This window comes from Mixophyes fleayi, chromosome 3 (assembly GCF_038048845.1).
Source record: "Mixophyes fleayi isolate aMixFle1 chromosome 3, aMixFle1.hap1, whole genome shotgun sequence".
Taxonomy (NCBI): domain Eukaryota; kingdom Metazoa; phylum Chordata; class Amphibia; order Anura; family Limnodynastidae; genus Mixophyes; species Mixophyes fleayi.
This window is the reverse complement of record NC_134404.1, coordinates 207,363,013-207,387,675: the sequence shown is the minus strand read 5'-3', so window position 1 is coordinate 207,387,675 and position 24,663 is coordinate 207,363,013. Positions and strand designations below refer to the sequence as shown.

Here is a 24,663-nt window from a genome sequence, read left to right as displayed (position 1 = left end):
ATGCATCAAGTAAGCTATAGAAATTACAAGAGAGAGGATAGTAGGAAGACCCTAGGAGCTCTCTGACGCATCCTTCTAGTTTATTTGTCATGAGAAGGGTCAAGGAAGAATATTAAAATGCTGCATCATTGGAATATTTAGAAAGTGGAACAATCAAAGCTCACTTCCTCCTGTACCACTGAGGAATTGCAAAGTGGTGGAAAATATACACCAAGCAACCACAACATTAAAGCCACGTAAATTTAATAACATTGATTATCTCGATACAATTGCACCTATCAACGGGTGGGATATATTAGGCAGCAAGTGAACAGTCAGTTCTTGAAGTTGATGTGTTGGAAGCAGGAAAGATGGGCAAGCGAAGGATGTGAGCGACTTTGACGCCCCAAATTGTGATGACTACAGGACTAGGTAGAGCATCTTCAAAATGGCAGGTCTTGTGAGGTGTTATCAATATTCAGTGGTTAGTACCTACCAAAAGTGGCCCAAGGCTCATTGATGCGCGTGGGGAGCGAAGGTTAGCCGTCTGGCCCTGTCCCACAGAAGAACTGCTGTAGCACAAATTGCTGAAAAAGTTTCTGCTGGCTATGATAGAAAAGTGTCAGCTCACACTGCATCGCAGGTTACTGTGTAGCTGCAGACCAGTCAGAATGCCCATGCTGACCCCTACCCACACCTGAAAGCACCTACAATGGTCACATGAGAGCCAGAACTGGACCTTGGAGGAATGGAAGAGGTGGCCTGGTCTGATGAATCATGTTTTTTTTTACATCATGTGGACGGCCAGCTGTGTGTGCATTGTTTACCTGAGGAAGAGATGTCGCCAAGATGCCCTATGGGAAGAAGGCAAGCCGGCGGATGCAGTGTGATGCTGGGAAACCTTGGGTCCTGGAAACGGTATTTCCTGACGGCCGCGCTCATCTGATTTCGGCAGTTTGCTCCAATCACCTTGCAACGGGACCTGACTTCTGGGTGCTTTGTCCGGCGGACTGGGTATGCACACCTGTTGCTAGGCAATGGGAAGCAGCTTTAGTCTTTTGGCGATCAGCTGATGTCACTGACTGACAGAATTGTAATTGGACTGCTATTTAAGGCCGACTCTGGCACTGCTCCACTGTGGTCTAGTTCTAGTTATGCTTCCTATGTGCTATCGGATCCACAGTTCTTCTCTGGTTCTGATTCAGTCTTTGTGGATCTTCTGGTTCTGACTTCAGCTACCCTGACTACTCTTCTGCCTCAGATTTCAATATGCTTACAGGATGCTTATCTTCACATTTCAATTGCAAATCATATTTGTTTGCTCATATTCTTCATAAAAGATGCCATTTGACCTCTCAACTTCTCCCAGGACATTCACACAGATGCTGGTGGTCCAGATGGCTGATCTCAACAAACGAGGAATTGCAGTGTTGCCATTTCTGGACCGTATTTTGGTAATAGGAAACATTTGAATACAGTGGCAAAACCAAGGCACTCAATGTAATTGCGTTTTTACAGAAGCATGGCTGGATAATAAACTTCAACAAGAGGTACCTTCTCAACAGCTGCAATTCCTGAGAGAACAGATCGATCCAGTAAGAAACAAAGCACCAGTGTTAAGAGATTACATGCAAATATCCTGCAAAGAAGAGCAGTGGGTTGTGCAATACAAAGCGTTATGCCTCAATTGCAACACAAACATTTAAGATGGTGGTAGTATTCATAAGCAGACAAGAAGTCACCAAGAGCAAACATATGATGGCAAAGATATGTACAATAATTTCATGGACAGAAAACAAAGCAAAGTTCTTCTCTGGACTTCATGTTGCGGGAAAATACAACAAGGTGGCAGATTATCTCGATTGGTATCCGCTGCATCCAGAGAAGTTTTTCAGCAAATAGAGAAGTTCGGTATCCCGCAGATAGATTTGATGGCCACAGATCGATATATTAGTTTGTCGCCAACCAATATAAGTAACAAGATTCTACTCTTCTCACAAGCAGAAGGAATAAAATCTGTAACAAAGCCTTGGAAGTTCAAACTGGGGCACATGTTCCCTCCTGTTCCTCTAATTGCATGTGCACTGAAGAGAATAAGGAGGGAAGCCGTGGAGGTAATAGGTGTGGAAATTGAGCAGTCACTATTAAAGAATGAAGGCACAGGTGTCGGCACTGAGTGTATTCCTGGACATGCAATATATAGTATAGTGATTGAACACCTGTAATTGTCTGAAATGGATAATAAGGTAACCATCACTGGTGGTTGTAATTTTGGCACTGCAGTGGATAATTATTCTGGTCTTGCATACCTACTCTGCTGAGCTGCCAACAATACAATAAGTTTGGCCTCAAAAGTTTTGAAAATGACACAAATATTGTTTTTCACAGAGTCTGCTGCCTCAGTTTTTATGATGGCAATTTGCATATACTCCAGAATGTCATGAAGAGTGATCAGATGAATTGCAATTAATTTTAAAGTCCCTCATTGCCATGACATTATCCCCAAAACAACATTTCCACTGCATTTCAGCCCTGCCACAAAAGGACCAGCTGACATCAAGTCAGTGATTCTCTCATTAACACAGGTGAGAGTGTTGATGAGGACAAGGCTGTAGATCACTCTGTCATACTGATTGAGTTAGAATAACAGACTGGAAGCTTTAAAAGGAGGGTGGTGCTTGAAATAATTATTCTTCCTCTGTTAACCATGGTTACCTGCACGGAAACACGTGCAGTCATTATTGCTTTGCACAAAAAGGGCTTCACAGGCAAGGATATTGCTGCTAGTAAGATTGCATCTAAATCAGCCATTTATCAGATCATCAGGAACTTTAAGGAGAAAGGTTAAATAGTTGTGAAAAAGGCTTCAGGGCACCCAAGAATGTCCAGTAAGCGCCAGGACCGTCTCCTAAAGTTGATTCATATGCGGGATCGTAGCACCACCAGTGCAGAGCTTGCTTAGGAGTGGCAGCAGGCAGGTGTGAGTGCATCGGCATGCACAGTGAGGCAAAGACTTTTGGAGGATGGTGTGACTGGATCACTTATAAATAACTTATGGTAATAATGGTGATAAATTTATTTAAAGGAAATAGCGCATGGAGCTTATTTATATAACTGCAAATGTACTTATTGTTGATATTGTGGGTATTTTGTTAAGAGATATCTTTATTTCTGAGACACCGGGAAGAAATTTGTTTGTTTTATCTTTGCTAGAGGAAATGCATGATTTCTGAGGTATCTGATACAATAAGCCTTTGTGGAGGAGGTCTTTTGTGTATCGTGATGTGGGGAAATGACTTGTTTGAGGTTTTGTACCTTTCTTTAGGAAAGTGTATTCTGCGACTTTCTGAAGAAGGGAATCTCCTGTTAATTATGTTAGGAACCCCTCCAGCCGGCACAACACAACCCGGAGTCTACTCTGCCAGTCAGGTGTTCACTGGAGCCCCTGATGGTGGGGACAGACTGGGCTGCAGACTGACAGAGGGTCGTGAAGTGTGTACCGGCTGGGGAGAACCCAGGCAAGAAGAGTCAGGTCCACGCAGAGGTCAAAGGCCGGCAGCAGGTAACAGTAATGATGAACAAGCTGAGGTCAGAGGTCACAGGCAAAGTAGCAGAACGGGTAAACAAGCCAAGGATCAGGGTCACAGGAAACACAAGCGAAGTCCAATACGAAGCCAAGGGTCATACACGGGAAGTCAAACGTAGATACAGGATACAGGAACTGGAACAAGCAGGTCAGCAGACTGGAGCACAGAAGCTATAACCGGCAATGAGGCAGCAGACCTCATTGCCTTAAATACCCAGCTGAACCAATCACAGGTAAAACACACTCCTGCAGGTTAATAGAGCAGTCACTAATAGAGCCAATCAGGGCTTGCCCCTGGCCTGCACAGTTGCAGGCTAATGCCTGTAATTGCCTCCTATAATCTGCCCATATTAATTAGCCCACAGGCTGTAGAACGCTGCGCCCGGCTTCCTCCTATTGCCGGGACGCAGCTCTGAAGCGTCTGCTGGTTGCCCCGGCAACGGCCGGGTTATGGCCGGAAATGACGTCCCGGTCGCCATGGCGACGGCCGGGACGCGGGTGAGTGAGTCGCGGCGGCTGGGCACCGCTGCGGCTCGTAACAGTACCCCCCCCTTGAGGAGGGGTCGAGGGACCCCGACATCCTGGTTTTCTAGGGAATTTTTTGAAGAACTCCTTCAGTTTCTTTGGGGCATGGAGTTGTCTCCGCGGAACCCAAGATCGCTCTTCTAATCCGCGATTCCTCCATTGTATAAGGAAATGCACCTGTCCTTGAACATTTTTAGAATCAAGGACCTTTTGAATCACAAATTTTTTTGGCCCACTGGAACCTCTCCCAGGCACACTTGAAGACTGGGCTTGACCAGGATAAAGCACTGGCTTCAATAGAGAACAATGAAAGGTGTTTGGAATTCTTAACGAGCCTGGAATTTTTAACCTAAATGCGACGGAGTTCACCTGCTTGATGATAAGAAACGGCCCGATGAACTTAGGGCCCAATTTCTTGCAAGGTTGTCTGAGCCTGATATTTTTTGTAGACAGCCAGACTTTCTGGCCAACCTTAAGGGAGCAGGGGGTACGGTGTCGGTCCGAATTTTTTTTTGCAACAAGTGAGGCTTGTTTTAAAGATGAATGTACTTTCTTCCAGACAACTCTGAGATCCCTGGCAGTGGAACGGATCTCCTGAATACCAACGGACTGGAGTGAATACAAAGAGTTAGATCTGGGGTGGAAACCATAATTGCAAAAGAACGGAGAGGTTTTCGTGGATGAGTGACAGGAGTTGTTACAGGCAAATTCTGCCCAGGGCAACAAGGAGGACCAGTTGTCATGGAACTCCGATATGTAGCATCGCAAGAACTTCTCCAAGGACTGGTTAACCCTTTCAGTCTGCCCATTTGACTGAGGGTGGTATGCAGATGATAAACTGACCTTGATTCCCAGGAGGGTACAGAATGATCTCCAGAACTGCGCTATGAACTGGGAACCCCGATCGGAGACGATGTCTGTAGGGAGTCCATGGAGGCGGAAAATGTGTTGAATGAACAAGATTGCCAAATCTCGAGCAGTAGGAAGCCTAGTGAGTGGAATGAAATGCGCCATCTTGCTGAACCGGTCTACCACGACCCAAATGGTATTGTGTCCCGCAGAGGGTGGCAGATCGACTATAAAGTCCATGGACAGATGTGTCCAAGGTTTACCAGGGGCGGCCAACGGAACTAACTGACCTACCGGGCGAGTCCTGGGAACTTTGTTCCTGGCACAAACTTCACAGGACCGGACATGACTCTTGACGTCAGCAGACAGAGACGGCCACCATACAGTACGGGAAAGGATTTCCAGTGTTTTGTAGACTCCAGGATGCCCAGCAGTCCGACTGTTGTGTGCCTCAGCAAGGACTGTCTTCCTTAGATGAACTGGGACAAACAAACATCCTGCCGGAGTGTTATCAGGAGCCAACCTCTGGAACCTTTGTAAGGTACAGCTCAAATCTTGAGTTAATCCGGCATGAATCATAGACACAGGAACAATAGGCTCTGGGCAGGTGACCGGAGCATGATGTGCCAGGAAACTTCTAGACAGGGCGTCCGCTTGAATATTTTTGGAACCAGGACGATAGGTGATAATAAAGTTGAACCGAGTGAAGAACAGCGACCACCGAGCCTGTCGGGGGTTCAGACGTTTGGCTGACTGTATATACTGTAAGTTTTTATGATCCGTTATAACGGAGATCTGGTGTGCAGCGCCTTCCAACCAGTGCCGCCATTCCTCAAAGGCCCATTTAATTGCCAGCAATTCTCGGTTTCCCACGTCATAGTTGGTTTCCGCTGATGAGAACTGACGGGAAAAAAAGGCACATGGATGTAAGCGGTGGGTCTGGGGGTCTTTTTGTGACAAGACGGCCCCAGCACCGACGTCAGACGCATCTACCTCAAGAACAAACGGTACCCTAGGATCCGGATGTCTGAGAACCTGAGCAGACACAAAAGCTTTCTTCAGGGTTTTGAATGCATTTATTGCCTGTTGTGACCAAACAGTTGGATCACCTCCTTTGCGGGTCAAGGTGATGATAGGAGCCACGATATCAGCAAAGCCGCCAATAAACCTCCTGTAGTAATTGGCGAATCCCAGGAATCTCTGGACCGCCTTGAGGTTATTCGGTTGTATCCAATCCAGAATTGCTTGGACCTTGGTTGGGTCCATGGAGAAACCTTCTGAGGAGATTAGATAACCGAGGAAGGATACCTTCTGGACCTCGAACTCGCATTTCTCGAGTTTAGCGTAGAGGTGATGTTCCCGTAATTTCTGTAGGATTTGTCTGACATGACCCTGGTGCACAGACAACGAATTTGAATATATGAGGATGTCATCTAAGTAAACAACAACAAAGTGTCCCAGGAACTCACGTAACACCTCATTAATCAAGTCCTGAAATACGGCAGGAGCATTACTAAGGCCAAACGGCATGACCAGGTATTCGTAATGGCCTGAGAGCGTGTTGAAAGCCGTCTTCCACTCATCACCTGCTCTAATACGTATGAGATTATAGGCCCCACGAAGATCAATTTTTGTGAAGATAGTGGCTCCTCTTAATTGATCAAAAAGAACGGAGATGAGGGGAAGGGGGTAGGTGTTCTTAACCGTAATAAGGTTCAGCCCTCGATAATCGATACAGGGTCTGAGTCCACCGTCCTTCTTGGGTACAAAGAAACACCCCGCTCCTACTGGGGACTTGGATGGCCTGATGAAGCCCTTCTCCAAGTTTTCGTCAATATACTCCTGCATGGATTTGGTCTCTGGACCAGAGAGAGGATACAAGCGTCCCTTGGGTAATTTAGAGCCCGGAATGAGCTCAATGGCACAGTCGAAATTGCGGTGCGGTGGTAGTGTGTCAGCAGCCTTTTTGGAGAAAACATCCCAATAGTCATGATACTGAGAAGGGAGCTGCTCCGGAATAGACTGAATAATACGTAGAGGTAGTGTCAAGCAAGACTGTGTACAATGGGGGCTCCACTGGACAATTTCTCCCTTTGCCCAATCCATGACGGGGTTATGGCAGAATAGCCAAGGGTGGCCCAGAATTAAAGGAACCGAAGGACATTCGATAAGACGTAAGACTATGGATTCCGAATGGAGAGCGCCAATGTTCAACTGTAATGGTGGGGTCTCCCAAGTAATCTTGCCGCCTGGCAACGGACTACCATCTAAGCCACATACCGTAATGGCAGATTGGAGTTTAATCCGCGGAATCCCAGCAGAGCGGGCAAACTCGATGTCAAGGAAGTTGCCAGCAGCTCCACTGTCAATGAAGGCTGATAGTTTCGTAGAACGAGCACTGAACGTGAGCTGTGCAGGGACCAATAGTGCATTTTTCTGGGAGACAATTTGTAGACCTAAGTGAACTCTCCCCTCGTTCCTTAGGCATGCCCGTTTCCCGACTTGTTTGGGCAAGAACGGGAGAAGTGGCCTCTTGCGCCACAATATAAACATAAGCCTTGTGACCGTCTCCTGTCTCTCTCCTCAGAGGAAAGACGGTATGCTCCCAATTGCATTGGTTCCTCACCATCCTGGGAGATAGGAACGAAGGCGGATGGAGGTGATGACGTTTCCTTTTCAGTTTTCCGCTCTTTATATCTCCTGTCAATTTTAATGGAGAGGTGCATCAGATCCTCCAGAGAGCTAGGAGACGGGTATTGCACCAGCGAATCTTTAATCTGTTCAGATAGGCCGACACGGAACTGACTACGTAAGGCAGGGTCGTTCCATCCACTGTCAGGTGACCATCTACGGAATTCCGCGCAGTATTCTTCTGCCGACCGTCTGCCTTGTTTCAAGGACCGTAGGTGAGCTTCCGCGGAGGCCACTCGATCCGGGTCATCATACAGTAAACCCAATGCCTCAAAGAAGGAGTCTACGGACTGCATGGCCGGACTGGTCTGTGGCAAAGAAAACGCCCAGGACTGGGGGTCACCCTGTAGAAGGGAAATAATAATCCCAACTCGTTGCTGCTCTGAACCGGAGGAGCGGGGTCTCATCCGAAAATAGAGCTTGCAGCTCTCCCTGAAGTTCCGAAACAAGGTTCTATTTCCGGAGAACCGATCCGGTAAATTCATTTTGGGCTCACAGATGGGATCTGGAGGAGATTGTGAAGCTTTTGTGGCTTCTTCTTGAACAGACATACGCTCAGCCAATCCCTGCATCATCTGATACAAAGACTCAACATGGCCTGCTAGGGTTTGTGCCGGAGACGGTGTGGATCCACTTGCATCCATCCTAATCTTGTCTCCGTGAGTGGGCCGGTTATAATGTTAGGAACCCCTCCAGCCGGCACAACACAACCCGGAGTCTACTCTGCCAGTCAGGTGTTCACTGGAGCCCCTGATGGTGGGGACAGACTGGGCTGCAGACTGACAGAGGGTCGTGAAGTGTGTACCGGCTGGGGAGAACCCAGGCAAGAAGAGTCAGGTCCACGCAGAGGTCAAAGGCCGGCAGCAGGTAACAGTAATGATGAACAAGCTGAGGTCAGAGGTCACAGGCAAAGTAGCAGAACGGGTAAACAAGCCAAGGATCAGGGTCACAGGAAACACAAGCGAAGTCCAATACGAAGCCAAGGGTCATACACGGGAAGTCAAACGTAGATACAGGATACAGGAACTGGAACAAGCAGGTCAGCAGACTGGAGCACAGAAGCTATAACCGGCAATGAGGCAGCAGACCTCATTGCCTTAAATACCCAGCTGAACCAATCACAGGTAAAACACACTCCTGCAGGTTAATAGAGCAGTCACTAATAGAGCCAATCAGGGCTTGCCCCTGGCCTGCACAGTTGCAGGCTAATGCCTGTAATTGCCTCCTATAATCTGCCCATATTAATTAGCCCACAGGCTGTAGAACGCTGCGCCCGGCTTTCTCCTATTGCCGGGACGCAGCTCTGAAGCGTCTGCTGGTTGCCCCGGCAACGGCCGGGTTATGGCCGGAAATGACGTCCCGGTCGCCATGGCGACGGCCGGGACGCGGGTGAGTGAGTCGCGGCGGCTGGGCACCGCTGCGGCTCGTAACAAATTAGACCTATTGATATATGACGGTCTAGCACCTGAAGACACAGGAAGGTTTAATTAGACTGCTGTTAGATTTCCTGTGTCCAAAATAAGATGCAGGAAATCACAGCAAGTTTTAGGATATCACAGATGAGCGTAAATATTGTTAGCTTTTGCATTGCATGTAAATTCATGTTTGGGTAAACAAATTGCATCCTGATTTTAAAAATAGCTCAGACTTCAGTGGGCTGGCTTACTCTTAGAGGCTGTGTTCAAATCTGTATAAAAAGTTGTATTGAAAATTGCGCTTCTACTTCCATCTGACCTGATCACTGATACCTTCAATAAGTGTGACTGCAAAAAAAAATCACTTGCTTCAAAGACCTGCTTGAAAACGTCTTCCATGCTGAAAATCTGTGACCTACAGATTAGACTCAAAATCAAATCCATTTCCGGCTGTCTGAGGTTTCGACCCAGAATCCAGTACCACCGCTCTGCCCGCTACCCAGCAGCTCTGTGAGCAGTGTGAGATGCCAGGGGGGATCCATCCACAGCAACCCTGACCCTTAGGAAGAGGTCAGGAGTACCAGCCCAGGTACACCAGAATCGGGGTACACTCACAGCTTCGGTTATCCAAAAGAAACTCTGTTCTGGATGCCGGTAAAGGAGTTCAGTGGTGGCAGCATTTGTAAGACCCTCCTACTGCGGTGAGAGGGCACATTTCGGATAACGAAAGGAAACATTGGCAAAGTAAGCCCAGCCAGTTCCCAGCAACAACAGACAGGGTTGCAAAGGCGGTCCATCCTGTCACAGATGGCCTGGTGTCAAGAAGGCCAGCAAAGAAGCCACTTCTCTCCAGGAAAAAAATATTAGGGACAGACTGATATTCTGCAAAAGGTACAGGGATTAGACTGCTGAGGATTGGGGTAAAGTCATTTTCTCTGATGAATCCCCTTTTAGATTGTTTGGGGCATCTGGAAAAACGCTCACCTTTCCTTCTTCGGATAAGCGCTAACATCAGTGCTGTGTCATGCCAACAGTAAAGCAGCCTGTGACCATTCATGTGTGGGGTTGCTTTTCAGCCAAGGGAGTGGGCTCACTCACAATTTTGCCTAAGAGCACAGCCATGAATAAAGAATGTTACCAAAACATCCTCCAAGAGCAACTTCTCCCAACCATCCAAGAACAGTTTGGTGATGAACGATGCCTTTTCCAGCATGATGGAGCACCTTGCAATAAGACAAAAGTGATAACTAAGTGACTCGGGGATCAAAACATTGAAATTTTGGGTCCATGGCCAGGAACTCACCAGATCTTAATCCCATTGAGAACTTGTGGTCAATCCTCAAGAGGCGGAAAAAACAAACAACAAACAAAAACCCACAAACTCCAAGCATTGATTAGGTAAGAAAGGGCAACCATTAGTCAGTATGTGGCCCAGAAGTTGATTGACAGCATGCCAGGGCGAATTGCAGAGGTCTTCAAAAAGTAGGGTCCACACTGCAAATATTGACTCTTTGCATAAACTTAATGCAATTGTCAGTAAAAACCTTTGACACTTATGAAATGCTTGTATATCTACTTCAGTATACCATAGCAACATCTGACAAAAGGTCTAAAAACACTGAAGCGGCAAACTTTGTGAACACCAAAACTGTTGGCCATGAATGTATGCATACTTTTTTTATGTGCAATGTTTATAAATGCAAAAATACCCCACAAATGTACATTCAACGCACGAGCCCAAATATGTCTACTTTTGTCAGGTTTACTATTAATATTTTTTATAGCTTTTCTTTATTTGTACTACACAAGCATGGAATATCACAGGCTTAGATTTTAATGACATCTAATCTTACACTAGAGCAGTGGTTCCTAAACTGTATGCCTAGGCCCCTGGGGTGCCTCGGCATTCTCACAGGGGTGCCTCAGCCAGAGCCTGTGGTAAGCAAGGCGGGGGACTACTTAGCAATTATTTTGGTTTAGGGGTGCCTTGAACTGAAAAAGTTTGAGATCCACTGCACTAGAGGATACTGTGGAAAAGCTGATCTAAGTTTTGCAAGACTGTGGTTCTTCTCCTTATATAAAAATCCTGATGATATTCAGTGTATGCAGAAGTGGCTCCATCCACATATAGCACATTACACGCACATACTGTATATATCCATATGTTTAATTAGGAAGGGATTCGTCATCTAAAACTATACCAAAGTTTTGAATTTGAGGCAGGACTTGACTTCTTTCATACATGTACTTTCAAGATTTGACTATAATGGCGGACTAATCTCTTTTAAAGAGGTGCTAGAGGAACACTACATATAGATAGATATATTGATAGGTTTATGTGTGTGTGTGTATAAAATATATGATAGAAAATACCAGTATGAAACTTCACATGCTCTCTGATATTCTCACTTCACCTTGTGCTCAAAATGATGACTTTGGTTCCTCCATAACAGTTATGTTTTGCTGCCAACAAATGGTGTTAGGATTTTCTAACAGACATTGAAATTGTATCACAGGAAATATGATGATAGAATTATCAGACCGGATTAGTGATCTGGAGAACTGGGAGGAAGGAAAAGGACTTATTGTTCATGGTGCACAGAACACATTCTGCTCCGGTTCAGATTTGAATGCTGTTAAAGCTATTTCTAATCCCCAGGTAAGTGTGACACCCTTGCTATCATACCATTGGTTATTTCATTTGTGCTTCCTGTAAACATAAATGGATTAAAATATTCTTTCCAAAACTACAATAAAACACTTGTAAATTGTTAAAGTCAAGTCTTGCATGTTTGTTACAGTTATGCTTTTGTCATTGTGTCCATAGGACGGGATAATGATGTGTATGTTAATGCAGAACACATTGACAAGGCTGCAAAGGTACTGGTCCCTGGGCCCCATTGTGCTAGTATCATAATTGAATTAAAGGCAAGCAGTAGACTGTATACACACTGTCCAGTGAAGATGAAGAATCTGAAAAAAAAAAAGATAAGTTCTTGTCATTTTTGCTAGAGCAAGGGTGAAATAATTAGCACATTACTATTTGATGTAAAAAGGCTAATGTGAAAATGCTCTGAAAAAAAATAGGTCCAGGCCACAAGCCTTATTGACCACTTCAGAGAAAATAAACTATTCATATAATGCATTTTCTTAAATTAAGTATAATAGTATTATTTAATCAACTGTACGCTTTGAATCTGTAGATGCTAAATATATTAATCAATGTTTTTATGTAGCTGCAAAAGTTCCTTGACTTATCAAACTGCTCAAATTCATGTGCCCTAAGATATATGATGTAGTTTACTCTGAAGAAGCTGCGCATAAAAATGCTATTTGTGTTTTTTATTTATAGATTACCACTCATTAGTGTGGCATTAATTCAAGGAAAAGCACTAGGGGGTGGAGCTGAATTATGCACAGCTTGTGACTTTAGGTATGTTGCATTTGCTGTATCGTTTTGTTTTTGTTGGTTTTTTTTATATGTTGAATAAAATTTGCAATAAATTAGTACTTTTTTTTTAGATTTCTCTCTTCCTAAATCAATTGTGCCTTTCTGTATTTAATCTGCACACTGGTTCATTGGAATTTGTTTTCTAATATGCTGTCATGGTTACTGTCAGCAATTAGATGTGCAGTAACACCCTGTAAATATGTTTGAAAGCTCTCATAAAGCCACTCAAGGAACAGATTTCTTACTACCCTGGTGCTTCTAGTGAAAACCATTAAGCAGACCTTCTATCATCTGTACTAGTATCTTCTGATAAAGCTCCCTAACTTTTCATCAGAATAAAAATAATGCAGCTGATTCCTGCATTTTACTGGGGTCACCAGAATGGGGTCTTCATTGTTTGCTACAATGGGAAATATGTCCATGTAAAATCACACCCCTTTAATTAATCCACACTTGTTAGCCAAGTCATATTTTTTGCTCATTATCAACATTTTTGTAAATATGTGACAGTTAGTTTGCAGCATGTGAAGCCCCCAAAACTAGCAGTATATTTTTCATGTTGTACTATCCTCATAATTTTTAATGTACTACTTCATTACGTTTATTAGTGTTGGGGGTGTTTGGGTATGCAATGTCAAAAGTGAACATGTTGAAATTCACAATGTCTACATCAGAGGTGTCCAAACCCAGTCCTCAAGAGCTACCAAAAGGTCATGTTTTAAGGATTTCTGTCTGTAGAAACAGATGGGATAAATACTGACCCAGCCAAATAGTTTAAATCAACTGTGCATGATTAAAGAAATCCTGAAAACATGAACTGCTGGTAGCTCTTGAGGACTGGGTTTGTACATCTCTGATCTACATTATATAAAGGTCAACAGTCATAATGTCAGCACAGTTAAAAGGTAGACATTCAGAATGTCTACAGTTTTTAAAGTCAACAGTCAAAATGTCGCCATAACTCAGTAGATTTACAACGGCATTGCAGTACAGGAATAAATAAAACAAAATGAAACTAAATATACCAAAAAACATTGTCCCCCCCATCCCCTTCCCCAAACAACTAATCCTAGTGCTGCCAATTCTGAGCCTTTGTGTAGCTAATGTCTGGCAGCCACATTATGTTTTGCCAACCAGAGAGTTTTTGAAAAGGTGGTTATGATTTTTAGGAGGATAGCTAAGAAAAATGAAATCGGATGCTGCTTATAAAGGTTCTGAACGTGCTATTTAAATGCTTTAAACATTTCTTCCATATGAAAACGGGATGTAATTGAAAAGACGACAGTGAAAATTTTGATCGTCATAATGTCGACACAGTTAAAATGTCAACAGGGTTGTAAAGTCGACAGTCAAAATGACGAAATAAATGACTAGATTTAAAACTGCAATACATGGAAGAAAAAAAAAAGGCAAAAACCATAACTAACTCTAGTGCTGCCAGCCTAGGCTGGTACTACCAAAATCGGTGAGGGGGGGGGGGGGGGGGAATAAGCGTGGGGTCCACCCCCAATTCTTCTATTGTGAGCACTAATCTTTGCCAGCCTGGGCATAATGCCAATCCAGCCCCAGGCCGGTCAGCACGCAGCTCGATTTCCTAACGAGATCTGATCCGCAGAAAAAAATGACCACTCCATTCCCCCTCCCCTACTCTAGGTGTAACCAGCTGAATGCACTAGGGCTCTTTCCAAACACCCTGGGTGAGGTGTGTAGGGTAATAATAAAGATTTTTTTTTTTGGTAAAGAAACATTTTGGCCCTGGTGCACTACACGTCCGATAACAGCAGCATCCAAGGTAGACGCAATACAGATCACAGCAAGGATATTGCAGGTGTTGAGTTACATGGATGGACAATAATCAAAGAAAGTCCTGCAAAATGGTTTTAAATCCGTATCTTCAGGTCTCCTCGTCAATTTCCTAACTCGGTGGTTCCCAAACTTTTGCAGTTTGCGGCACCCTTAGAGTCTCCAAATTTTTTCAAGGCACCCCTCCAAAATAATTACTGAACAGTCCTGTTTTAGAGGTAGTTGGGTCAAAAAGTTGTAATAAGTATTTAGGTCACGACAGAAATACTTATTTAGTTGTATGCAAAAATGCCCCTCTGCATCCAGGCACACTGCCCCCTCTGCAACCAGGCACACTGCCCTCTCTCACGTTGCCCCCTCCGCAATGCTGGCCCCCTCCTCTGCCCTCTGTCACGCTGTCCCCCTCCTCTGCCCTCTCTCACGCTGTCCCCCTCCTCTGCCCTCTCTCACGCTGTCCCCCTCCTCTGCCCTCTCTCACGCTGCCCTCCTGGTCTGCCCTCTGTCCCCCTCCTCTGTCCTCCTTCTCTGCCCTCTGTCCTCCTCCTCTGCCCTCTGTCCCCCTCCTCTGCCCTCTGTCCCCCTCCTCTGCCCTCTGTCCCCCTCCTCTGCCCTCTGTCCTCCTCCTGGTCTGCCCTCTGTCCCCCTCCTTCTCTGCCCTCTGTGCTCCTCCTCTGCCCCCCTCCTCTGCCCTCCTGGTCTGCCATCTGTCCTCCTCCTCTGCCCTCTGTGCTCCTCCTCTGCCCCCCTGGTCTGCCCTATGTCCCCCTCCTCCTCTGCCCTCGGTCTGCCCTCTGTCCCCCTCCTTCTCTGCACTCTGTGCTCCTCCTCTGCCCCCCTGGTCTGCCCTATGTCCCCCTCCTCCTCTGCCCTCGGTCTGCTCTCTGTCCCCCTCCTCCTCTGCCCTCGGTCTGCTCTCTGTCCCCCTCCTCCTCCTCTGCCCTCGGTCTGCTCTCTGTCCCCCTCCTCCTCCTCTGCCCTCGGTCTGCTCTCTGTCCCCCTCCTCCTCCTCTGCCCTCGGTCTGCTCTCTGTCCCCCTCCTCCTCCTCTGCCCTCGGTCTGCTCTCTGTCCCCCCCCCTCCTCCTCTGCCCTCGGTCTGCTCTCTGTCCTCCTCCTCTGCCCTCGGTCTGCTCTCTGTCCCCCTCCTCCTCCTCTGCCCTCGGTCTGCTCTCTGTCCCCCTCCTCCTCCTCTGCCTGCTCTCTGTCCCCCCCTCCTCCTCTGCCCTCGGTCTGCCCTCTGTCCCCCTCCTTCTCTGCACTCTGTGCTCCTCCTCTGCCCCCCTGGTCTGCCCTATGTCCCCCTCCTCCTCTGCCCTCGGTCTGCTCTCTGTCCCCCTCCTCCTCTGCCCTCGGTCTGCTCTCTGTCCCCCTCCTCCTCTGCCCTCGGTCTGCTCTCTGTCCCCCTCCTCCTCCTCTGCCCTCGGTCTGCTCTCTGTCCCCCTCCTCCTCCTCTGCCCTCGGTCTGCTCTCTGTCCCCCTCCTCCTCCTCTGCCCTCGGTCTGCTCTCTGTCCCCCTCCTCCTCCTCTGCCCTCGGTCTGCTCTCTGTCCCCCCCCCTCCTCCTCTGCCCTCGGTCTGCTCTCTGTCCTCCTCCTCTGCCCTCGGTCTGCTCTCTGTCCCCCTCCTCCTCCTCTGCCCTCGGTCTGCTCTCTGTCCCCCTCCTCCTCCTCTGCCTGCTCTCTGTCCCCCCCTCCTCCTCTGCCCTCGGTCTGCCCTCTGTCCCCCTCCTTCTCTGCACTCTGTGCTCCTCCTCTGCCCCCCTGGTCTGCCCTATGTCCCCCTCCTCCTCTGCCCTCGGTCTGCTCTCTGTCCCCCTCCTCCTCTGCCCTCGGTCTGCTCTCTGTCCCCCTCCTCCTCTGCCCTCGGTCTGCTCTCTGTCCCCCTCCTCCTCCTCTGCCCTCGGTCTGCTCTCTGTCCCCCTCCTCCTCCTCTGCCCTCGGTCTGCTCTCTGTCCCCCTCCTCCTCCTCTGCCCTCGGTCTGCTCTCTGTCCCCCTCCTCCTCCTCTGCCCTCGGTCTGCTCTCTGTCCCCCCCCCCCCTCCTCCTCTGCCCTCGGTCTGCTCTCTGTCCTCCTCCTCTGCCCTCGGTCTGCTCTCTGTCCCCCTCCTCCTCCTCTGCCCTCGGTCTGCTCTCTGTCCCCCTCCTCCTCCTCTGCCTGCTCTCTGTCCCCCCCTCCTCCTCTGCCCTCGGTCTGCCCTCTGTCCCCCTCCTTCTCTGCACTCTGTGCTCCTCCTCTGCCCCCCTGGTCTGCCCTATGTCCCCCTCCTCCTCTGCCCTCGGTCTGCTCTCTGTCCCCCTCCTCCTCTGCCCTCGGTCTGCTCTCTGTCCCCCTCCTCCTCTGCCCTCGGTCTGCTCTCTGTCCCCCTCCTCCTCCTCTGCCCTCGGTCTGCTCTCTGTCCCCCTCCTCCTCCTCTGCCCTCGGTCTGCTCTCTGTCCCCCTCCTCCTCCTCTGCCTGCTCTCTGTCCCCCTCCTCCTCCTCTGCCCTCGGTCTGCTCTCTGTCCCCCTCCTCCTCCTCTGCCTGCTCTCTGTCCCCCCCTCCTCCTCTGCCCTCGGTCTGCCCTCTGTCCCCCTCCTTCTCTGCACTCTGTGCTCCTCCTCTGCCCCCCTGGTCTGCCCTATGTCCCCCTCCTCCTCTGCCCTCGGTCTGCTCTCTGTCCCCCTCCTCCTCTGCCCTCGGTCTGCTCTCTGTCCCCCTCCTCCTCTGCCCTCGGTCTGCTCTCTGTCCCCCTCCTCCTCCTCTGCCCTCGGTCTGCTCTCTGTCCCCCTCCTCCTCCTCTGCCCTCGGTCTGCTCTCTGTCCCCCTCCTCCTCCTCTGCCCTCGGTCTGCTCTCTGTCCCCCTCCTCCTCCTCTGCCCTCGGTCTGCTCTCTGTCCCCCCCCCTCCTCCTCTGCCCTCGGTCTGCTCTCTGTCCTCCTCCTCTGCCCTCGGTCTGCTCTCTGTCCCCCTCCTCCTCCTCTGCCCTCGGTCTGCTCTCTGTCCCCCTCCTCCTCCTCTGCCTGCTCTCTGTCCCCCCCTCCTCCTCTGCCCTCGGTCTGCCCTCTGTCCCCCTCCTTCTCTGCACTCTGTGCTCCTCCTCTGCCCCCCTGGTCTGCCCTATGTCCCCCTCCTCTGCCCTCGGTCTGCTCTCTGTCCCCCTCCTCCTCTGCCCTCGGTCTGCTCTCTGTCCCCCTCCTCCTCTGCCCTCGGTCTGCTCTCTGTCCCCCTCCTCCTCCTCTGCCCTCGGTCTGCTCTCTGTCCCCCTCCTCCTCCTCTGCCCTCGGTCTGCTCTCTGTCCACCTCCTCCTCCTCTGCCCTCGGTCTGCTCTCTGTCCCCCTCCTCCTCTGCCCTCGGTCTGCTCTCTGTCCCCCTCCTCCTCCTCTGCCCTCGGTCTGCTCTCTGTCCCCCTCCTCCTCCTCTGCCCTCGGTCTGCTCTCTGTCCACCTCCTCCTCCTCTGCCCTCGGTCTGCTCTCTGTCCCCCTCCTCCTCCTCTGCCCTCGGTCTGCCCTCTGTCCCCCTCCTTCTCTGCACTCTGTGCTCCTCCTCTGCCCCCCTGGTCTGCCCTATGTCCCCCTCCTCCTCTGCCCTCGGTCTGCTCTCTGTCCCCCTCCTCCTCTGCCCTCGGTCTGCTCTCTGTCCCCCTCCTCCTCTGCCCTCGGTCTGCTCTCTGTCCCCCTCCTCCTCCTCTGCCCTCGGTCTGCTCTCTGTCCCCCTCCTCCTCCTCTGCCCTCGGTCTGCTCTCTGTCCCCCTCCTCCTCCTCTGCCCTCGGTCTGCTCTCTGTCCCCCTCCTCCTCCTCTGCCCTCGGTCTGCTCTCTGTCCCCCCCCCTCCTCCTCTGCCCTCGGTCTGCTCTCTGTCCTCCTCCTCTGCCCTCGGTCTGCTCTCTGTCCCCCTCCTCCTCCTCTGCCCTCGGTCTGCTCTCTGTCCCCCTCCTCCTCCTCTGCCTGCTCTCTGTCCCCCCCTCCTCCTCTGCCCTCGGTCTGCCCTCTGTCCCCCTCCTTCTCTGCACTCTGTGCTCCTCCTCTGCCCCCCTGGTCTGCCCTATGTCCCCCTCCTCCTCTGCCCTCGGTCTGCTCTCTGTCCCCCTCCTCCTCTGCCCTCGGTCTGCTCTCTGTCCCCCTCCTCCTCTGCCCTCGGTCTGCTCTCTGTCCCCCTCCTCCTCCTCTGCCCTCGGTCTGCTCTCTGTCCCCCTCCTCCTCCTCTGCCCTCGGTCTGCTCTCTGTCCACCTCCTCCTCCTCTGCCCTCGGTCTGCTCTCTGTCCCCCTCCTCCTCCTCTGCCCTCGGTCTGCTCTCTGTCCCCCTCCTCCTCCTCTGCCCTCGGTCTGCTCTCTGTCCTCCTCCTCCTCCTCTGTCCTCGGTCTGCTCTCTGTCCCCCTCCTCCTCCTCTGCCCTCGGTCTGCTCTCTGTCCCCCTCCTCCTCCTCCTCTGCCTGCTCTCTGTCCCCCTCCTCCTCCTCTGCCCTCGGTCTGCTCTCTGTCCCCCTCCTCCTCCTCTGCCCTCGGTCTGACCTCTGTCCCCCTCCTCCTCCTCTGCCCTCGGTCTGCTCTCTGTCCCCCTCCTCCTCCTCTGCCCTCGGTCTGCCCTCTGTCTCCCTCCTCCTCTGCCCTCTGTCCCCCTCCTCCTCTGCCCTCTGTCCCCCTCCTCCTCTGCCCTTGGTCTGCTCTCTGTCCCCCTCCTCCTCTGCCATCTGTGCTCCTGGTCTGCCCTCTGTCCCCCTCCTCCTCTGCCCTCTGTCCTCCTCCTCCTCCTCTGCCCTCGGTCTGCCCTTTGTCCCCCTCCTCCTCTGCCATCTGTGCTCCTGGTCTGCCCTCTGTCCTCCTCCTTTGCCCTCTGTCTTCCTCCTTTGCCATCTGTCCTCCTCTTTCTCTGCCCTCGGTCTGCCCTCTGTCCCCCTCCCTCTGCCCCGCGCCAGGTAAAAAAAAAAAAAGAAAGAAAACAGAAACTTACCAATCCGCGCGGCGCCGGGACCCAGCAGCCTCCTCTCCCGCAGCTGTCACTGAATGACGTCAGTGACAGCTGCTGCGGGAGAGAGGAGGCTGCTGGGTCCCGGCGCCGCGCGGATTGGTAAGTTTCTGTTTTCTTTCTTTTTTTTTTTGCCTGGCCCACGGCACCCCTGTGACAGCGCCGCGGCACCCCTGGGAGCCGCGGCGCACACTTTGGGAACCGCCGCCCTAACTACACTGTAGCCACATGTCTCAGCCCAGCAAAGAAAAAAGACATCTAGTGCCATCCCACTAAAAACTAAAATTCCTAGCAATGAGGCTGGGTGGAGATTTAGGAAAGACTTGTCTTTCTTGAGAAAGATAAGCCTTTCAACATAAGCTAAAACAAGTGCTACAACTAAGACAAAGACCATAGATAACAACAGAGGATTGCTTAAGAGTATTAGTATTTATGATGCCACCCACAGAAGTAGTGCCATGATCCAGGCTCCATCTGAGACATCTGCAGGAATGCTTCTCAGCAACTTGGAACACAGTGGACTGAGATCAACTAAGAAGATTGTCAAAAGGAGTCAGCCAAGACTTACAGTGGTGGTCCGCAGACAAGACTTTGGAAAGAGATAGATGCTTACGGGGGACAGTCAAGTTATTTCAACAGATGCCAGGGAGCACAGATGTCATGCGCTGTGCACCTTGCAGCCCAAAAAACTGTGGCAGAAAGAAATGTTTGTCTCATCTTCAAATATAGGGGCATATTTAACAAATAATGATAGTGCACTTATCATTAAAAAAACGTCCCTCTGTGTCCCTCGCATATTTAAGAAGGCTGCATCGCAGCAGATATCATGGGTATCTGCTGCCTTGCATTCCTTTTCGTTTGTGGGAGCAATATGGTGACTGCTCCCAGCCATAATCTAGCAAGTTTCAAAAAAACATTTTGTCTGAAGCTGGCGTACATTATTATAATTGAAAGTTTTCAGTGCTGTCAGCTCTGCTCCGAAGAGCAGAGCTGGACAGCGCATCTGCGGAGGGATCACATGATACCTCCCTGTCACTCACCGCTCGCTCTGCAACTATAGTTGCAGAGAAAGAGCGGAGATGTCTGTGCGCATGTGCAGTTCGAAGAACTGCACATGCGCAATTCCAGTGTGAAGACAAATGAAGAGGACTTGGAGGACATCGCGTTCCGAAGAGGCGGGGTAAGTGTGATTTCTTTATCACAGAAACGGCAGTTTATAGGAACTGCTGTTTCTGATCCGTTTTTAATAAATTTGAGAAATAGTTCAATCCTTATCCATACGATAAGGATTGATAACTATTTTTCATTTTTGCAGATGATTTATAAATGTGCCCCATAGAGAGATGAAGGCAGTAAGAGAGACATGTTTATACTTTAGGAGGGACATTGACTGACTAAATCAGGACATATTGTTCTACGATCAGGCTGTGATATCATCATCAACATTTATTTATATAGCGCCAGCAAATTCCGTAGCGTTTTACAATTGATATCCCACAGACCCCAGGGTATGTCTCCTGTTAATACAGTTAGAAAACAATCTTGAAGGACTGTCAGCAGTACAAATAGCTGGAGCCAGCAAGGTTACAGCGAATCGCCTTAGTCAACATATTCTGGATCCTGGAGAGTGGGAGCTGTACAATTAGGTATTCACCAAGGTAACGGAGATGTGGCTTTTCCCACAAATAGACATGATGGTAACAGAGAACACTAAAGTAAATTATTTTCCAGATACATGGACCATATAGTAAAAGCAATGGATGCCTTCACAACATGGTCGCGTTTCAAGCTGGGGTATGTTTTCCCAGAAATACCCATGATTGCACAGGACTTGATAAAAATAAAAATGCATAGAGTGAAGGGTATAACAGTACAACTCTTGGCCGCGCAGAGCCTGCTTTACACAAGTTATGCACCTGTCCGCCTATAAATCGAAGGGTATTGCAATTCTCCCCAGAAAATCTTTTCAGCCAGGTGGCATTAAGAAGTTACAAGGTAGGGGGATTGTAATACTTTGCATTAATATTGAAAAAAGTTGAGGTTATTGTTCACACCTGCCAGGACTGGTCAGACTGATGGCCAGTAGTCTAGCACACACTGCTGGCTGTAGTGCTCACAAAGTGCCTGTTCTAATAGGAGAAACAATGGTTTATTCTATAATAGGACTCTGTTAGGATCCAAGAGCCGGGTGGAGCACCCAGGAAATAGGTGCTGGGGAGAACACTAGGTATAAAGTTCCACTGTTTAGACTTAGTTAGAACCGTTAAGATCTACCTGGACAGAACTAAAGAACCAAACAATTGTTTATTTTGGTGGACGGAAGAAGGAAAGGCAAAACTGCCACAAAAGCATCTATTGTGAGGTGGATATGATCCTACAGGTATATAAGATTAAAGTAGTAACAGTGCCAGAAGGCATAAAAAGCACAGAGAGTGTGTGAAAGGAACTCTTGCCCAATTTTCTTCTGTCTTTATTTAAAAAAACAAAAAACAAATTAAAAAGCAGACTGCCACTCTTCAGTTAAAATGTAAAGAAGTAATTCTCACTAAATGAAGTAACTGTTTGGTTATTGCCCATTGGTGTGTGCTGTCATGAAGGAGGAAGAGGAAACAGAGGATTATCTATTTAATAATCGGGTTTCCTTTAGTTTACAACTCTCTTTAAAATTGCGGAAAGAGGCTCTATCACCAGAGAAATGATCAGGCAAATTAAATTTGGGCTTCAATGCGGGGCCTGAAGAAACTTGGTGGGCTTGCGAGGTTCTGGAGGCTTCTTCTTGCGCAGACCATCGCTGCGCCAAACCTTGAACCATTTGTGATAAAGTTTGAATCTGGCTTGCCAGGACTTGGGCTGGAGAGGGATTCATCCCGCCTTCATCCAAGTGAATTCTTCCAATTTCTTCACTGGCTGGTTATAATGTTACAGCTAGCGGTTACTATCATGAACTTGGAGAACTAGATGGAGAGGTATTCACCTCTAGCAGCTGCCTTTCCCATAGAACTCGTTACGCTCACAGGTACTCGGATACCCCCAGGTCTTATACTCAGAGTAGTACAAGTTTATGAATGTACCCCAGCGCAGAGTAGTGGGTGATCGTAAACAAAGCGTGATCAGGAACAGGCAAGATGTTAGGGCTAGCAGCAAACAAGGAAGGTCCAGAGACGAAGCAGAGGTCAGGGCAACAGGGAAGGAATCAAAGTCCAGTAAATAAAGCCAAGGGTCATACACAAGCAATCCAATCCAGAGAACAGGTACAAGGCACAGGAGCAAGATAGTAAACAGGAACTGAGAACTATAACCGGCAGGGAGGCTAAGCCCTCCCTGCCTTTTATACACAGATGGGCCAATCACAATAGGGGAAGACATATATACTAATCAGCCCATAAGGATGTTAATTAACTTCTCCAGGCCGCGGCAGTGAAGGAGAGAAGAGTGCCGGCTGTTGTCTAGATGACACCCGGGACGTGTGGGCGAAAGTGAGGTCATGGTGACAGCCAAAGGCGAGCCACAGCGGCCAGCAGTGGAGCCACGGCTCGTGACAAGGCTATGTATTAATTTTGATCAATTATAATTTGTTTATGTAGGAGAGGTAGGTGTGTTCTTATTTACCTTCCTTTTACAGAGGTCTTATGAGCTCTTAGTGCATTATACAAGTACCACAGGGATGGTCGCTATTCATAGAGTCCTATTCATTATCCAGACTCCACAGCTCATATGTAAGAGCAAGAGTAGAAACTTATGGAAGAGGCACAAACACTGGCAACTTCGGCTGTAGCATTTGTAAACACTATTAGAGGTTACCAGGCATGTGGCCCTACCAGAAGTCTCCCTGCCCCCAGACTCCAGAGATCTAAGTAATCAATAAAAGGGTCTCCAAAGCAGCAACTTTTTCACCCCTTTAGTCTCTGCATAATTGAAAAGGAGTCCATCAGACTAAAAAAGTAAGTTAGAAATAGACACACTTGTTACATAAGTTTTAATTCAATTGACTAAATAAAAAAACCAAACAATGCAGTTTAATTCTTATGCTCTCGTTCCAATATAGGGCAGCACAGACTGTTATTTTAGCACAATTCTAAGAAAACCAAAATGAAGAAAAAACATTGTAATGTAGAACCTCTCTACTGCTGTTGAAGGAAAGTCCCAGGATGCTAGGACTTGTACATCTCCATTAGCTCATATTTTTTTATTTAGTAGAATATTTATATATAGTGCTGTACCTATTAAAACAACTTCATAAATTCAACTGTAAAGTGATACTGTCCCTTTTTAATCCAATATTTAAAAAAAACAAATCTGAAACCCACTGACTGTATGTTTTATTGTACAGGTTGATGACTGAAGGAAGTGAAATAAGATTTGTCCACAAACACATGGGACTAGTTCCAGGCTGGGGCGGAGCAGCAAGATTAATTCAGCTCGTTGGAAGTAGACTTGCTCTTAAATTATTGAGCACTGCTCTTCGGGTTCACCCTGAATATGCATTAACCATAGGCCTCGCTGATGAGCTTTTATCTTCTCCTGCTGACAGAACATTGGAAGAAGCTCAGGACTGGATAACAGCATACACTAAAGGACCAACTGATGTAAATAAAGCAGTGAAAAAAGTAATTATCGCTGGGAGAGAAACGCTACTTGAAGATGCACTGAGGCTGGAGAAAGATATATTTGGAACAGTGTGGGGAGGGCCAGCCAATTTACAGGCCTTGACAAAAGGAACCAAGCACAATTAAATAAATTATTTATTTGCTGAAATTGCATCTGAAAAATAAGGTAGATTAATGTATGTGCAAGATAAAAAAAACAAATAACAGCGCTCTAAATCTAATGTAAATTGATGAGGTAAAACACAAGTGCAAAGTTATAGATACAAGATGCAAAATACTGCATTATATTTACATTAATCACATATAAAATTAAAACACCAAAAAACTGCAGTAAGAGTAGCAAAAAAAAAAAAAAAAAAAAAAAAAAAAAATCGCAGAATTTTCAAAAACTGAATATTAATTAGCCAGAAAGGCTCTCAGTAGATATTTCCTCTTCCATATGAATTTTAAAGACAAAATCAGTCATTTGTCCCATTAGCACAGCACTGACTTACTATAGAAATCTAAATGTCTCTCAATGCGTATTAAGACTGTATCAGCTAGGAACTGTTTAAGGAGTAAGCATATAGTACAATGATTGGTTCAAATTCATAGTGCTTTCAACTTTATCCAGATCCTGGTATAATAATTAAAACAGTACTTGCGGTTCTGTCCACTCCGCTATGCTCTCCAACACAGGTGGCCACCTGAATCAATCCTCCTCTCTTTTCTTTGTTTCGGGCCTCCTTCAGACAGCGCAATATTACTTCCAACACACGGTTAACGGAAGACTACATTCATATGTCCTACGATACCAGCTAAAGTGCAGATTCAGACAA

General features: G+C 48.1%; 1 protein-coding gene across 4 annotated transcripts in view; it reads left to right on the top strand.

Annotated features, from left to right (window-relative positions):
- Window positions 1–23,993, top strand: part of ECHDC1 (ethylmalonyl-CoA decarboxylase 1) — a 39,474-nt gene extending 15,481 nt beyond the window's left edge. For all 4 annotated transcript variants that reach the window (XM_075203036.1, XM_075203034.1, XM_075203037.1 and 1 more), the window contains exons 3-6: window positions 11,562–11,704; window positions 11,873–11,925; window positions 12,398–12,478; window positions 23,569–23,993. In XM_075203036.1, coding sequence (XP_075059137.1) covers window positions 11,562–11,704; window positions 11,873–11,925; window positions 12,398–12,478; window positions 23,569–23,971 — 680 coding nt within the window. In that variant the 3' untranslated portion in view covers window positions 23,972–23,993. The remainder of the gene's footprint in view (window positions 1–11,561; window positions 11,705–11,872; window positions 11,926–12,397; window positions 12,479–23,568) is intronic.
- Window positions 23,994–24,663: the final 670 nt, after the last annotated feature.